Source organism: Osmerus mordax, chromosome 7 (genome assembly GCF_038355195.1).
Source record: "Osmerus mordax isolate fOsmMor3 chromosome 7, fOsmMor3.pri, whole genome shotgun sequence".
NCBI classification, from domain to species: Eukaryota; Metazoa; Chordata; class Actinopteri; order Osmeriformes; family Osmeridae; genus Osmerus; species Osmerus mordax.
The window spans coordinates 20,968,534-20,982,966 of record NC_090056.1 but is presented as its reverse complement, the minus strand read 5'-3'; the positions used below and the strand labels follow the sequence as shown (position 1 = coordinate 20,982,966).

Genomic DNA, 14,433 nt, shown 5'->3' with positions numbered 1-14,433 from the left:
AGAGGTCATCAGATCATTTTCCTTTTAGCGGTTATATTAGCTAATTACTTTTAAAGGTCTCTTTAACCATCTCTATATTCATCCTGTTGCAGTATAAAATAGTTTAACAGTATGGTTGCTTCATTGTTAAAGTTTAGTAATAATTGGGTATAATTGTGCTTTTAAATGCTTGTATTTTTTAGTTTGATTTTATTTTAGTACTTCAATTTGTAGCTCAAGGTGCTTTACATAAAACCAATAAAACCAATAATACAAGTGATAAAAGTAATAATTAAAATAGCAACTCTATAAAAACAATAGATTCAATAGTGTAAAAGCTACACAATAGTGTAGCGGTTCTAAGCACGGGCGGCATGAAGAGAGGGGCGGCATTTATGTGTTTGGCGCACACTGCTTGCATAAAAAAGTAGTGCGTTTGTGTGTCCACACCCATTGTCGTGCCGTTTACTTGGTTGGGGGGGGTTTGGGGGTGGCATGGGTAAACTGCGCCAAATGTGCTAGGACCACCACTGGCCGTGCCCCCCTGTTTTTGGTTTTTCCCTGCCCTGTGTTTCCCTGTGTCTTGTTGAGTGGTTTCAGTTCTCCTTGGTGTTATTGTGTCTACCTGTGTCTTGTTTGGTTCTGTGTATTTAGGTTCCTGTTTTGTGTCCAGGCTTTGTCTTGTCCTTGCCCTTGTTACTGTGAGTACCCTGCTTGTTTCCCTGTCATAATGAATAACCCCTTGTTTGATGCTCTACCTGGCCACCTCTCCTGTGTTGGGGTCCTACCCCACCACACTCCGTAACACAATCGGTGTGTGAAGAGACATTTTTCATCTTTGAATTTATAAAGATACTTTTTCAGTGAAAGAATCACAAACTGTTATTCCAGGTCGTGGTGAACATGTGCATACAACCGCCTTGTTTGGCGTTACAGACTTTTCCCATAAAGTTCTATTCAGGAGTTTGAAGTGCTCTGTCTCTTCTATAATGTACCTGGGGTCTCTGAGGGCCAGTCTAGTTTGTTTTTGTGTTTATTTCTCTGTTATGATGGTTATTATCCAAGCCTTTCAGACACACAAAGAGGACACACATATCTCACATTAAGATATTTAGGTTTATTTAATTATTATTTAAGTTGAAGGTCTCAGCCTGCCTGGGCGGCTTTCTCACATACATTCTGGCCAACTTTGCCTTCATCAAAGTCATTGAGGTAGTTCTCTAAGACCTCTGGGTTTGACCATTGTTCTGGTAGTGATTTTCCGACCTCCAGTTCCAAACTTCTTTCCTTCAGGATTTCGGCGATTGTTTTTTTGTTTTTTACCAAATGTTTGCCGATAAGTGTACCACACTGTGAACATAACAGATATGAGTGATTTAACCTAGTGGGGATTCACTGACATACTTGGAAAAGGGAAAAAAATGGCAGCTGTAATGACTAGAAAGTGGGACACAAGCGGACACACAGACAGGGGAACTTCTACTGGCAGTTGGTAAACTCAGCAGGCCGGAATCGGCGTTCCGGCAGACAACAAACAAGTCAGCAAGACAGCCTAAAGTATAAACACAAAGGGAAGGCAGGCAGGCAGCAGACTTGGTGACAAACTACAGCATCACAGACTGGGGAGCACTCAGACAGCACACAGACAGCACACAGACAGCACACAGACAGCACTCAGACAGCACACAGACAGCACTCAGACAGCCCACAGACAGCACACAGACAGCACACAGACAGCACTCAGACAGCACCACAGACAGCCCACAGACAGCACTCAGACAGCACACAGACAGCACTCAGACAGCACCACAGACAGCCCACAGACAGCACTCAGACAGCACACAGACAGCACCACGGCGGGGAAATTGTCAGATTGAGCAGCTACAGCTGAGGCAGCCAGTCTTACCTGCAGGGAAACATTTTCTCCATAGCGCACGTAGGTAGCTAGATGTTCACAGTTGTTGGTAAAGGGACGATAATGTTTGCATTGTTTGTGTTTCTCAATGATTCTTTTAATCATTTCAGCTTCAGTGCTTTTAGGCAACTTTCCAAAATCGTCATTTGCCAGCTTGTGTTCCTTCCCGGAAAGCGAGCCAAAGACACAGTTAGCAAGTGGAATGCCTACTGGACCTGCAGTAAGAACAAGCCCACCAGGGCATCATTAGTCTTTAATGCCCACTCAAGCTCAGTTAGGGCTGGGCGACATTGAACTCAAGCTCTCAGTTAAGGCTAGGCAATCCCACAAGTCATATCCTGGTATTTTTAGTCTGAATAGCGATATCTGTATTTTCTATGACGTGGGCTAAATGTTTAGTTGTCAGTCGATGTTTAAGATGTCCCTTAGTTGATTCGGTGGCACACAGACACACACTGAGATTCCTGGAATTATAGATAGTGCAGTGCCCGTGATGCAGCTGGTGATTATAATGTCGGTTAGTTGATGTCTGCAATGTGCAGGTAGAGTTCTTGCATCAGTAAATGCATTAACTCATGTAATAAAATGGACTGATCTATACTGACATAAAGTATCCAACTTATGTTGTTTTTCTGTTAGCTAGCTAGAAGTTCATCCACAAAGAAAACCCTTTAAAAGAAGCTGATTCAATGTTATACCAGCTGTCAGCACTTCAACACCTGCATCGGCGTTGTAATAGTGATACAACAATGTGCTTCTAAATGAAAGTAGCCTATAGAGCTTAGTGGAGCTCAGCGACACGTTGTGTAGTTCGATGCTTTTAGGGATCAAACGCAGCATTGCACTTGTAACAGACGTGGTCTTGCAAGCTCCGTCAGAGGCATACGGGCCACTGTTCACTCCGACCAGGAGTCGAACCGACCACCTCTGACTTCCCAAGCGCCACCACTACCAACTACGCCAACGAAAAGCAATTCGTTGACGCGGGTGGCCTGTTACATACCTGAGGAGTGAGTTTCACCGATACACACCGGCTACCCACTTCCTTGGGTGCTGAGACTGACACATGAAATGTTATAACTTAGCACAGTATCCGGTTCTCAGGTTAATTGTTCCACTAAATCCCACTATAAAACTTGCACACACACAGCCAGACAGAGATTCCTTGCATTATTCTACAGACAGGGGCGGTTCTAGGAGGGGGGCCATGGGGGGCCAGTGCCCCTGTGACAACAAGCTTGGACCCCCTTGTGTCCCCCCTAAATATTGAGTCTGAATTGTTATACACATGGTCTTTTGCCTGTTAATGCCTGCAATGCAGTGACGAAAACTACATGACAACATTCATATTTAACCTTAAGACACGTGAGTTCTAAATATTTCCGACGGTCCCCAAAGTGTAAGTTATTTTTCCGAAAGGGTAGCTAGCTAGCTTTAGTTAGCTTCCGGGCTAAGTAAGCTAGCATAATACTCGTAGTAATGCTACTACCGTGCTAGTGTTACTTGTTAGCCTTCTCATTAGTACATTTTGAAGCCATACTAAAGCGTTTGTGGCATAGTTTTTGTCCATCGGAAAATATTCAGTTGGAATGTTCAAAATCGCATATATGCGACGTTACGCTGTGAGACCTGCATTCGAACGATCACATATGTGCGACGCTACTCCTTAACGGGTTAATGTAACTGGCCCCTGTAACAGTACAACTGGCCCCAGCTTGGCCCTCCTAGTGAAAGGGTCTAGAACCACTACTGTGTACAGATGAATCTCAACTAAATCGCATCATGCAATCGCTTCATTTTAACAATTTTGAAATTCACATAGGCCTACCTGTATATTCAAAAATGTCGCTTTCATCGTTTGTCTTGTGGAAGCCATCCACCTTTTCCTTTCCCACATAAACGGCAAAGTGCTTAAAAATGATTACTGGAATGCATGGAATTCGTTTTGGGAAAGCAATTATATCTCCAAACTCGTACTGTGAATGTGAATAAGAATGCAGTCATTAGATTCCAAACAGTACATGCCATAAATATTCCTTATACAAACCCCTATCTCAACAATTCAAAATTGACACTAAGGCCAATTAGGTTTTTTAAATAAGCTGGTATTTGCTAGCCTCTTGAACAGCACAGTTTGCTAGCCCCTTGAACAGCACAGTTTGCTAGCCTCTTGAACAGCACAGTTTGCTAGCCCCTTGAACAGCACAGTTTGCTAGCCTCTTGAACAGCACAGTTTGCTAGCCTCTTGAACAGCACAGTTTGCTAGCCCCTTGAACAGCACAGTTTGCTAGCCCCTTGAACAGCACAGTTTGCTAGCCCCTTGAACAGCACAGTTTGCTAGCCTCTTGAACAGCACAGTTTGCTAGCCCCTTGAACAGCACAGTTTGCTAGCCCCTTGAACAGCACAGTTTGCTAGCCTCTTGAACAGCACAGTTTGCTAGCCTCTTGAACAGCACAGTTTGCTAGCCTCTTGAACAGCACAGTTTGCTAGCCTCTTGAACAGCACAGTTTGCTAGCCTCTTGAACAGCACAGTTTGCTAGCCTCTTGAACAGCACAGTTTGCTAGCCTCTTGAACAGCACAGTTTGCTAGCCTCTTGAACAGCACAGTTTGCTAGCCTCTTGAACAGCACAGTTTGCTAGCCTCTTGAACAGCACAGTTTGCTAGCCCCTTGAACAGCACAGTTTGCTAGCCCCTTGAACAGCACAGTTTGCTAGCCCCTTGAACAGCACAGTTTGCTAGCCCCTTGAACAGCACAGCTAACGGACACAGCAGGGAGGTACAGAGAGGTAGCCTACAGAAGTGTTACCCTATAGCAGTCCGTTTGATAAGTAGCCAATAAGAAAAGAAAATAAGAAAACTGCTGGTTTAACATCAGTTAATATATAAAAAGAAAAATTGGACAAAGATCCATGACACTGTAACACTTTAAATTACAATTGTTAGTAAATTACACATTTCTACATCAATTAATTATTGAATCATTTTTATTGTGAACTACTCACGTAAGTATAATTCATTTGTAATTTAAAGAGTACACATATTATAGTTATAGCATTAACAAAAACCAAAAATATAAATGTACATGTATTCCCACTAGGTATTTAGAAGCCACTGCACTAATCACCTGAGCCACAATGACCCCTTGTGTACAAAACCTACATAAACCTTTTATTCAACTATAAACTATAAACCCTAAAAGTCACTGACCGCCTCAACTGTCACTGTGATGACCAGGACAAGGAGCACGGCTCCACTCAACAGCAGTCTCATCTCTGCAGCTGGAAACACATGAATCAGGACAACATGAATCAGGACAACATGCCAAAGGGGTTATTGCATACAGTAGAAGATCTCAAAATGTTAGAATCATCTCATGTGCTTTAGCAAGATACTGTGTGATTATTACATTGCCACATCAAAGCTGGAGTACAACTGGTGTTGGAATACAGTAGAAAAATATACAAGTAAACTCTACATGTCAGAAAAATTCCTCAAATGTATTCACCTTAGTTCTTCTCTTCAGGAGACAATTTAGAGTTTCAAGAAAGTCTGAAGAAAATTTGACATTGAACATTTGTTATATTAGTCATACAGTGAGTTTGTAAAACATGATATATTGAAGTATGAATGTCAGAAAACACCTGCTGCCTTCAGAGTTCCAAACAATGAAACAGTTTACAGTATAAATGATGAACAATAACAATAATGAACTCTTGTAACTCAAAAGCACAAAAGACACAAAACTCTTACCTGCTTTCCAGAAACATCTGAAGCCCTAACATCTGAAGCCCTCTCAGACAGACGAAAGCAGACCCTTAAATATAGTTCAGAACAGTGGAGGACAACCCAGCACATGATAACAGTGGGCTGATGTCTATCATCCAGACTCATTTCACTTCCATCTCCAGGGAAGAGTTTATTACATGTGAGATTCAAATTCTGTCCTGACACTGATATGAAGCTATAGGAGCTCTGCCACTTCTTATCTCCCAACACATATGTCTGCTGCTGGCACCTACACACGTCCATGTTGTTGAGGGAAATTAAGAGAATTGGTACATTTATCTATCCAGCCTCATCAGAAACCTGTTTTTAAACCGTGAATATCAGAGGAGGACCTCATGCATCGGGGGGTCGCAAACTATGAACCAATGCAATTTGTTGGCCGTGTTTCACAAAGTTATATCACATCTCTAAAGCAACATTGTCTGAGTTTAAATGGGCTGCTAAGGGGTTTTATAGCTAAATATCTTCATTGAATGATGTCGAGCATCTTCAGCCAAGACTTGACGATACCACACAGCATCACTGGGATCTTGGGGAAGGTTTGTTGTTTATCAGAAAGATCTTACAGTGCAGGGTCAAATGATCTTGTTCTCCCAACAGCTGTGTAGGTAAAAAGCCCTTGGCAGTGGGAGAGATCGGAGGAGAGAGACCAGTCTGGTTCAGACTGACAGAAAGGAGACACTAACTCAAATGGCAGCGTGTTTCTGCAGTGCTATGTAGAACCATGAAGAACCATGTTCCACAGGACCCTGAGGCCACAGTGGACACACACTCGAGGACTGGACCAGTCCGGACCAGTTTGGACCAGTTTGGACCAGTCTGGACCAGTTTGGACCAGTCTGGACCAGTCTGGACTCATCTGGACCAGACTGGCATATCCGCATGAATCTGTGGATTGAAGGATTCATATATCTATGTGTCTATTCCAATATGTAATGATAGTATTCAATGACACAAATCTGTGTTCTAGAAAGAGTGGTCTGGAGTCGCAGAGGTCCGATAATATCAGCTTTAATGCAGCAGTTGGAAATCAACAAGTACAGAGCTCTGGAGTTGTCTAAGTTTCCCTACCCGCAACAGAGTTTGGGCTGGTTCACGAAGTCCAACTGGCTATCTTTCCCTGCCCCAGCATATGATATACAGTGCAATTAAAACAGAAAGATGAAAAGAGGGTTGAGCTTGTTCTCTCGTGCATCAGGGAGTTGTTCTTGCCTCCGCGTCCCACCTGCTCGGGTGCCATCTCCACCCAGATTCAAGGTTGTTTCTGAAAATGAAAAGATAGAGACACAAAGAACAGCCTGCTTCCCACACTCAGTGTGAGACCCAATGTTTAAGCCTGGGCACACTTCTAAGTTCATAACTTTAATAAGCACAATGCATAACTTTAATAAGCACAATATATTCTTTAGGATCAATCCTCTCAGTGTGTCCTCGCCTCTCCATCCAGCAGGACCAGGTACCATGTCCTAGCCTCTCCATCCAGCAGGACCAGGTACCATGTCCTAGCCTCTCCATCCAGCAGGACCAGGTACCATGTCCTAGCCTCTCCATCCAGCAGGACCAGGTACCATGTCCTAGCCTCTCCATCCAGCAGGACCAGGTACCATGTCCTAGCCTCTCCATCCAGCAGGACCAGGTACCATGTCCTAGCCTCTCCATCCAGCAGGACCAGGTACTATGTCTTAACCCTTGTGCTGCCTTCGGGTCACATGACCCAAAGGTTCATAACGAACCATTGTTGTGTTTACCCAATACAAAAACAAATACAAATAATTTTATTTTAACCTTTGCAATGTGGGGTGTCTGAGACAGCCCAACAGAAAAGGCTTCACTTTGTTTTTGTATGAGGTAAATTTGTCGCAATACGACGGTGGGTCACAATGACTAATGGGTCAGAATGACCCGAAGATAACACAAGGGTTAAGCACAGCACACACATGCCACCTCAACGTTCTACATGCTTATTTGAGTAAGATCACATGTGGTTCACGGTTACAATTAGATAAGTTAGACGTTAAAGAACATTTGCCTATCCTGTCCCTGTGCTAAAGAACAACGCCTCCTCTGGGTTTGATGTGTTTGACAAGGCAGGATAGTAGATACCAACTTCTCTTATCAAAGTTGTTGTAGGGTTTTGCATGAATGGACAAGATGACTCATTCAGCTTAAGACTTTTGTGAGCAGTGACGGTTGGCCTTATCTCAACAATGTCCCACCTTCTCTGAGATTGAGAGGTGGAGGAGAAAAGCATTAATATTGCTGAAGGCACAATAGTTGTGACACTTGTCCTTCCTACAGTGATTAATGGATCATTTCTAATGGGATAAGTGCTGTAAGAACCCACACTCTACGTGTTCCAAACACAAGGAAACGTCTTACGTTTGGTGAAGCGCTGTTCAGTTTTTTGAAACATAACCGGTAAGTTTCAGATTTGTCAGGTAAAATAAATCATTTCCAGACATCTGACTGACAAGTCTGTGTGCTCAGACACTCTCCTCTCTCTCCTGGTCTCTCCTCTCTCTCTCCTGGTGTCTCCTCCTGGTCACCTGGTCACCAGTCACGTCTCAGACAGCCTTGAGAACCTTCAACAAGGTCCGACTCCCCCTCACACCTCCTGCCTTTTCCCAAGCAGGCCTACTATGGGGGGATTTGAACCTGCTACCTCTTGATCTGCAGTCAAATGCTCTAACCACTGAGCTACACCCAAACCTAGAACACAATCTGACAATGAAAACTCAACACCAGTTTCATGATTGAATATATTCAATATTTGTGAAACTCCAGTCAGAATTTATATTGACAAAGAACACAATTACAGTAAATAAAAGTTGTAATTTAAACAAATTTATACACGTTGCTCACAAGCCTATGAATACATCTGAATGAAATTCATAACTTTTTTAATAGTTTTACCAACTGTAAAAGTGTGACATTAAAACATGTTTTGATGGCCATTCAGTGTGAGAGCAGCTCTGGGTCCTGGCTGGAGGGTCAGAGCAGAGCAGCTCTGGGTCCTGGCCGGAGGGTCAGAGCAGCTCTGGGTCCTGGCCGGAGGGTCAGAGCAGAGCAGCTCTGGGTCCTGGCTGGAGGGTCAGAGCAGAGCAGCTCTGGGTCCTGGCCGGAGGGTCAGAGCAGAGCAGCTCTGGGTCCTGGCTGGAGGGTCAGAGCAGAGCAGCTCTGGGTCCTGGCCGGAGGGTCAGAGCAGAGCAGCTCTGGGTCCTGGCTGGAGGGTCCTGATGATGCAGGAAGTCTCTGATGATGCAGGAAGTCTCTGTATCTACCGGACAGAGCCTCCAACTGGACCGCTGGAACACACACACACAGTGAGTGAGTCAGTGAATGTGTGTGTGCGAGAGTGTGTGTGTGCGCCGAGAGTGTGTGTGTGCGACAGTGTGTGTACCTACAAAGGGGGTGCTTCTCTCCATGTCTCCAGTGCAGAGCTCCTGTGTTGACGTCCCTCACAGTCTCCACCACACACTCACACACCTCAGATACCTGCTGCAACACTCCCAGCTCCTGGAGGGAGGGGGAGGGAGAGGGGGAGGGAGGGAGAGGGGGAGGGAAGGAGGGGGAGGGAAGGAGGGAGGGAGGGGGAGGGAGGGGGGGAGGGAGAGGGGGAGGGAGGGAGGGGGGGAGGGAGAGGGGGAGGGAGGGAGGGGGGGAGGGAGAGGGGGAGGGAGGGGGGGAGGGAGGGAGGGGGAAGGAAGGAGGGAGGGGGGAGGGAGAGGGGGAGGGAGAGGGGGAGGGAGGGAGAGGGGGAGGGAGAGGGAGAGGGGGAGGGAGGGAGGGGGAAGGAGGGAGGGGGGGAGGGAGGGAGGGAGGGGGGGAGGGAGAGGGAGGGGGAGGGAGGGGAGGAGAAATAAATAAAGTGACAATGTGAGTGAAAGATCTTGAAAGTGAAAGAATGAAAGTGTGCTGCTGTGTAAGTAAGTGTAGTGTGTGTGTGTGTGTACCGTGCTGCAGGTCAGCAGCAGCTGGTGTACTCTGCTGAAGGTGTGTGTGTGTGTGCTGGGGTTGGGGGGCGCTCTGCTGCAGTAGGGCCTGAGGTCAGCATCGTACACACGGCTGAACACAGCCATGAGCTGCAGCAGGTCACACAGCGCCACACGCAGCGCACACGCAGAGAACACGCTGGGACGCTGAGCCTCGCCACGCAGGAACTCACACTGAGAGAGGAGGAGAGAGAGGGAGGGAGGGGGAGGGAGAGGGGGAGAGGAGGAGAGGAGGGAGATAGGAGGGCAAGAGGAGGGAGAGAGAAGGGGAGGGAGAGAGACAGGAAGGGAGAGAGGAGGGAGAGAAAGAGAGGAGAGAGAAAAGGAGGGAGAGAGAGAGGAGGGAGACGAAGGATGAGGGAGAGGGAGAGAGGGGGAGGTGGACAGGAGGGGGAGGGAGGGAGGGAGGAAGAGGAGGTGGAGAGAGAAGGTAGAGAAAGAGGACTATTCACTAATTTAAAAGCACTTACACACACCACATCATTCAGCATTTACTGAATTTACATTTACATCATTTACTTCCATACTGACCTCTGGTACATACATACATTCATACATACATACATACTGACCTCTGCCTGTAGTTGCTCGAGGGCAGTCTGGGTGGACTGGAGGAGGGCTGTGACATCATCAGTCCTAGCCCTTGGCATGCTGGGTACTGACCTCAGACCTTTCCTAGGAGCCCTGGAGAGAAAGTGAGGAGGTTAGTGAGGAGGGGGGAAGTTAAAAAAGAGACAGAGAGAAATACAGAGACAGAGGGATACCTGATGTCCACAGGCCAGGGGTTGAGGGAGGGCTGGAGGATGTGTGTGAGGCAGGACTGAGCCTCTGGGTTAAACAGCTCTCTCAGGAGGCTGTCTCCAGCAGGCCCCACGCAGCCTGGGACCAAAGTTAGGAGCTGCTCCAGGAACTGCAGCTGCCGCAGGGGGCACACGCTACCCTGGGGGGGGGGAAATTGAGTGAGAATGTAATGGCAGTACACAAAGCCAATACTAAACTTCCCACGTTTGTGAATGTCTCCTCTCCTCCTCAACCACTCCCTCCTCTCCTCCTCAACCACACCCTCCATCCTCTCCTCCTCAACCACACCCTCCATCCTCTCCTCCTCAACCACACCCTCCCTCCTCTCCTCCTCAACCACATCCTCCCTCCTCCCCTCCCTTCTTACCTTGATCAAGTCCAGGTCATTTATTTCACACAACATCATCTCATGCCCAAAGCCAGCCAGCTCTTAGAACAGAGAGTGTGTGAGAAAGAGAGGAAATATTTACATTATTACATCATAATAATAAATTGTATTTGTAAAGCGTCTTCCTACAGTACATTATAATCACAGTCTTACTACATAAAATACAAAAACAGCTTGAAACTCTTTTATTGTTATTATAATTATTATGATTGATAACGAATCATCAATGTAATCCAGGGCCAGCCCTGCACTGCTTTAAAGGTCAACATGAGAATGAAGAATGAACGTATTAAAGCACGCCTGGTGGTTTTACAAAGCACAGCAGAAGATCAAGGACATCATTCTAACAGTGTTTCAGTGTTCAGAGATTAAGTCTGTATGTACCAGTCACATCGCAAAGTAAGCACATCTCAGCTAAATGAAATGTCTCAGCTACAATCTGGTGTGTGGTAGTAGTGCAGGTGTGGTAGTAGTGCAGGTGTGGTAGTCGTGGAGGTGTGGTAGTAGTGCAGGTGTGGTAGTAGTGGAGGTGTGGTAGTAGTGGAGGTGTGGTAGTAGTGCAGGTGTGGTAGTCGTGCAGGTGTGGTAGCCGTGGAGGTGTGGTAGTAGTGCAGGTGTGGTAGTAGTGCAGGTGTGGTAGTAGTGGAGGTGTGGTAGTAGTGCAGGTGTGGTAGTAGTGGAGGTGTGGTAGTAGTGCAGGTGTGGTAGTAGTGGAGGTGTGGTAGTAGTGCAGGTGTGGTAGTAGTGCAGGTGTGGTAGTAGTGGAGGTGTGGTAGTAGTGCAGGTGTGGTAGTAGTGGAGGTGTGGTAGTAGTGCAGGTGTGGTAGTAGTGGAGGTGTGGTAGTAGTGCAGGTGTGGTAGTAGTGCAGGTGTGGTAGTAGTGCAGGTGTGGTAGTAGTGGAGGTGTGGTAGTAGTGCAGGTGTGGTAGTAGTGCAGGTGTGGTAGTCGTGCAGGTGTGGTAGTCGTGCAGGTGTGGTAGTAGTGGAGGTGTGGTAGTAGTGCAGGTGTGGTAGTCGTGCAGGTGTGGTAGTCGTGCAGCTGTGGTAGTAGTGCAGGTGTGGTAGTAGTGGAGGTGTGGTAGTAGTGGAGGTGTGGTAGTAGTGCAGGTGTGGTAGTCGTGCAGGTGTGGTAGTCGTGCAGGTGTGGTAGTAGTGCAGGTGTGGTAGTAGTGGAGGTGTGGTAGTAGTGCAGGTGTGGTAGTAGTGGAGGTGTGGTAGTAGTGGAGGTGTGGTAGTAGTGGAGGTGTGGTAGTAGTGCAGGTGTGGTAGTAGTGCAGGTGTGGTAGTAGTGGAGGTGTGGTAGTGTGCTCATCACCTTGGTTCAGGGTGTCTGGGTCTCTAGTCCTTATGGAGGAGAGCCTCTTACTCAAAGATGGACTGATGCTGTAGAGAGAGAGAAAGAGGGGGAGACCAAATGTTAGTGAGGAGGAGGGTGAGAGATGGACAGTGGGAGAGATGGACAGTGGGAGAGATGAGGGGGGAGGGAGAGAGGAAGAGAGATGAGTGGGAGAGAGATGAGGGGAGAGAGGAAGAGAGATGAGGGAGAGGAACAGAGATGAGGGGAGAGAGGAAGAGAGATGAGGGGGAGAGAGTTCAGGGGAGAGAGGAAGAGAGATGAGGGGGAGAGAGATGAGGGGAGAGAGGAAGAGAGAGGGGAAGAGCGCCGATTACTTAAGTTAAGATACTCGACAGATACCGTTTACATAGTTACAGCAACTCACGTGGTACAAATCCAGGTGAGGATATCGGTGCGATGCTGGGAGGGCGTGCACAGAAGATCCAGCATACTGGCAGGCTCGCGGAGAAACAGTCCCTCCACCAACGCACACGACGCCGCCTGCGCAGTATGAAACAACACGATGTCGATATTATTATGATCCTACTTGTGCCCGCATAGAGTCCGCTTAGCTGTATAGTTATAGTTACTAAATTTATAAATAAACTAACTATATAGTTATACAGTAGCATTAACAGCCGGAACGTTAGCCAGTTAGCTTTGTAGGATACAGCAAGCTGGCCAATGTGTTGATAAGATTGACTCGGCGCATTCTATGTTGATACATCCAACAGTACAGCTTGCTGGGATTCCTAACGCCATACAAAGTAAAGGTTACAGTTGTAAGTAAACGTGTTCACCTGTAGAGCGGTGTAAACATTTAGGGCGAGTTGATTTTCTTTCAAAGCACCCGCCATCTTCCCTTCCATGACAGTTGGACGGATATGACGTATATTTTGTGAATGAATGCAATACTGCCCTCTAATGATCAATTGACATTAGTGCAACACATTTCAAAACCGTTCTTTAAAGGAGACATGACATGCTGTTTTTGGATGATTTTATATAGGCCTTAGTGGTCCCCAAATACTGTATCAGAAGTCTCTTTCCCGAAATTCAGCCTTGGTGCAGAATTACAGCCACTACTAGCAGTCCCACAAGGAGCTTTCCTCAGAATGCGCAGTTTTGGTGTCTGTAGCTTTAAATGCTAATGAGGAGCGGAGGGGAACCGAATAATCTTTAAATGTTGCATTAAAGATACATTCCCATGGATATTTTGAACTACTTACCAAATGACTCGCCATTGAAATCATCAGCATTCTAGTTTTGTTCTTATTCGCTGACGTTATTTGTGTGATAGACAGACGAAAATGTCCAATGATACTAGACACAGAAATGGCTATATTTGATTGGCTTAGATGGTTTTGGGAGCAGAGTTCCCGCCTTCTTCTACGGAGACACAAATTTTTTTTGCAAGTTACAAATCGTTTTTACAGAGCTCGCTCTCCTGGCACTAATTTCACGCCATACATTCTAAGGGTAGCAAGCTAGGTAACCATATACAGTAAAGCTACAAAATGATATAGCTTTAATTAACTTACTTGTCCGAGGTTAGTAGCTGGACGAAGGACAGTTAGTACTGATCCAGAATTTAATTTCAACAAGGCCAGTTTTGTATTAGCTCAAGTTGAGGAAACAGTCGTGGCTGAAGTGTTTGGCGCAGACATACAAAACAAATGCGCCTACAACAGAAGTTGTGTAGGCGCATTTCCAGAGAAAATTAAATTAAGATACTGGGTCTTCAGAGGCTCTGATGAAGGAACTGTAAAAATATTTTTGTTTTCCTTTGTACATCCAAACTGAGCAAATGTAATGCTTCGTTTGTTTGCAAGCCATGATGTCTCTCGAGGATAAAAACACTTGCACGGTCGTAGCTCAGTTTCTTATGGGCGGCCAGATTCTCTGGGCGGGCAAAGCAGAGAGAGGGGAGGTAACCTTCCTCCTTGTGACGTAACAAAGAGGAGATTTTCAAACAGAGCAATTGAGCTTTCATTTTCTTAAAGGCGGAGAAGAACACCCAGGGCTTGGTTTAAACCGATCGAAAATTCTACCCACTGGGGGACCAAAGGCAGGCTAGGGGAACTCATATTAATGTTAAATAACCTCCTAAAGTGAAGTTTTCATGTCATGTCACCTTTAAGAATGCATTAAATCAGTGACATAATGTTTTAAATGTTAAAAAGCATTGAATACTTAATATTGACATTTTAACACCAACAAATTTGTTGGTTTTT

The 14,433-nt window shown here is 46.0% G+C and overlaps 1 protein-coding gene across 1 annotated transcript; it reads right to left on the bottom strand.

Moving 5' to 3' along the window:
• Window positions 1-8,471: 8,471 nt before the first annotated feature.
• haus7 (HAUS augmin-like complex, subunit 7) lies at window positions 8,472-13,068 on the bottom strand. The gene is made up of 9 exons (XM_067240341.1): window positions 13,000-13,068; window positions 12,585-12,700; window positions 12,179-12,246; window positions 10,843-10,904; window positions 10,439-10,614; window positions 10,247-10,358; window positions 9,636-9,848; window positions 9,087-9,198; window positions 8,472-8,987 (listed from the first exon to the last, which is right to left on the bottom strand). The coding sequence occupies exons 1-9, from the start codon at window positions 13,066-13,068 to the stop codon at window positions 8,809-8,811; spliced, it is 1,107 nt and encodes a 368-aa protein (XP_067096442.1). The 3' UTR covers window positions 8,472-8,808.
• Between the last annotated feature and the right edge of the window lie 1,365 nt (window positions 13,069-14,433).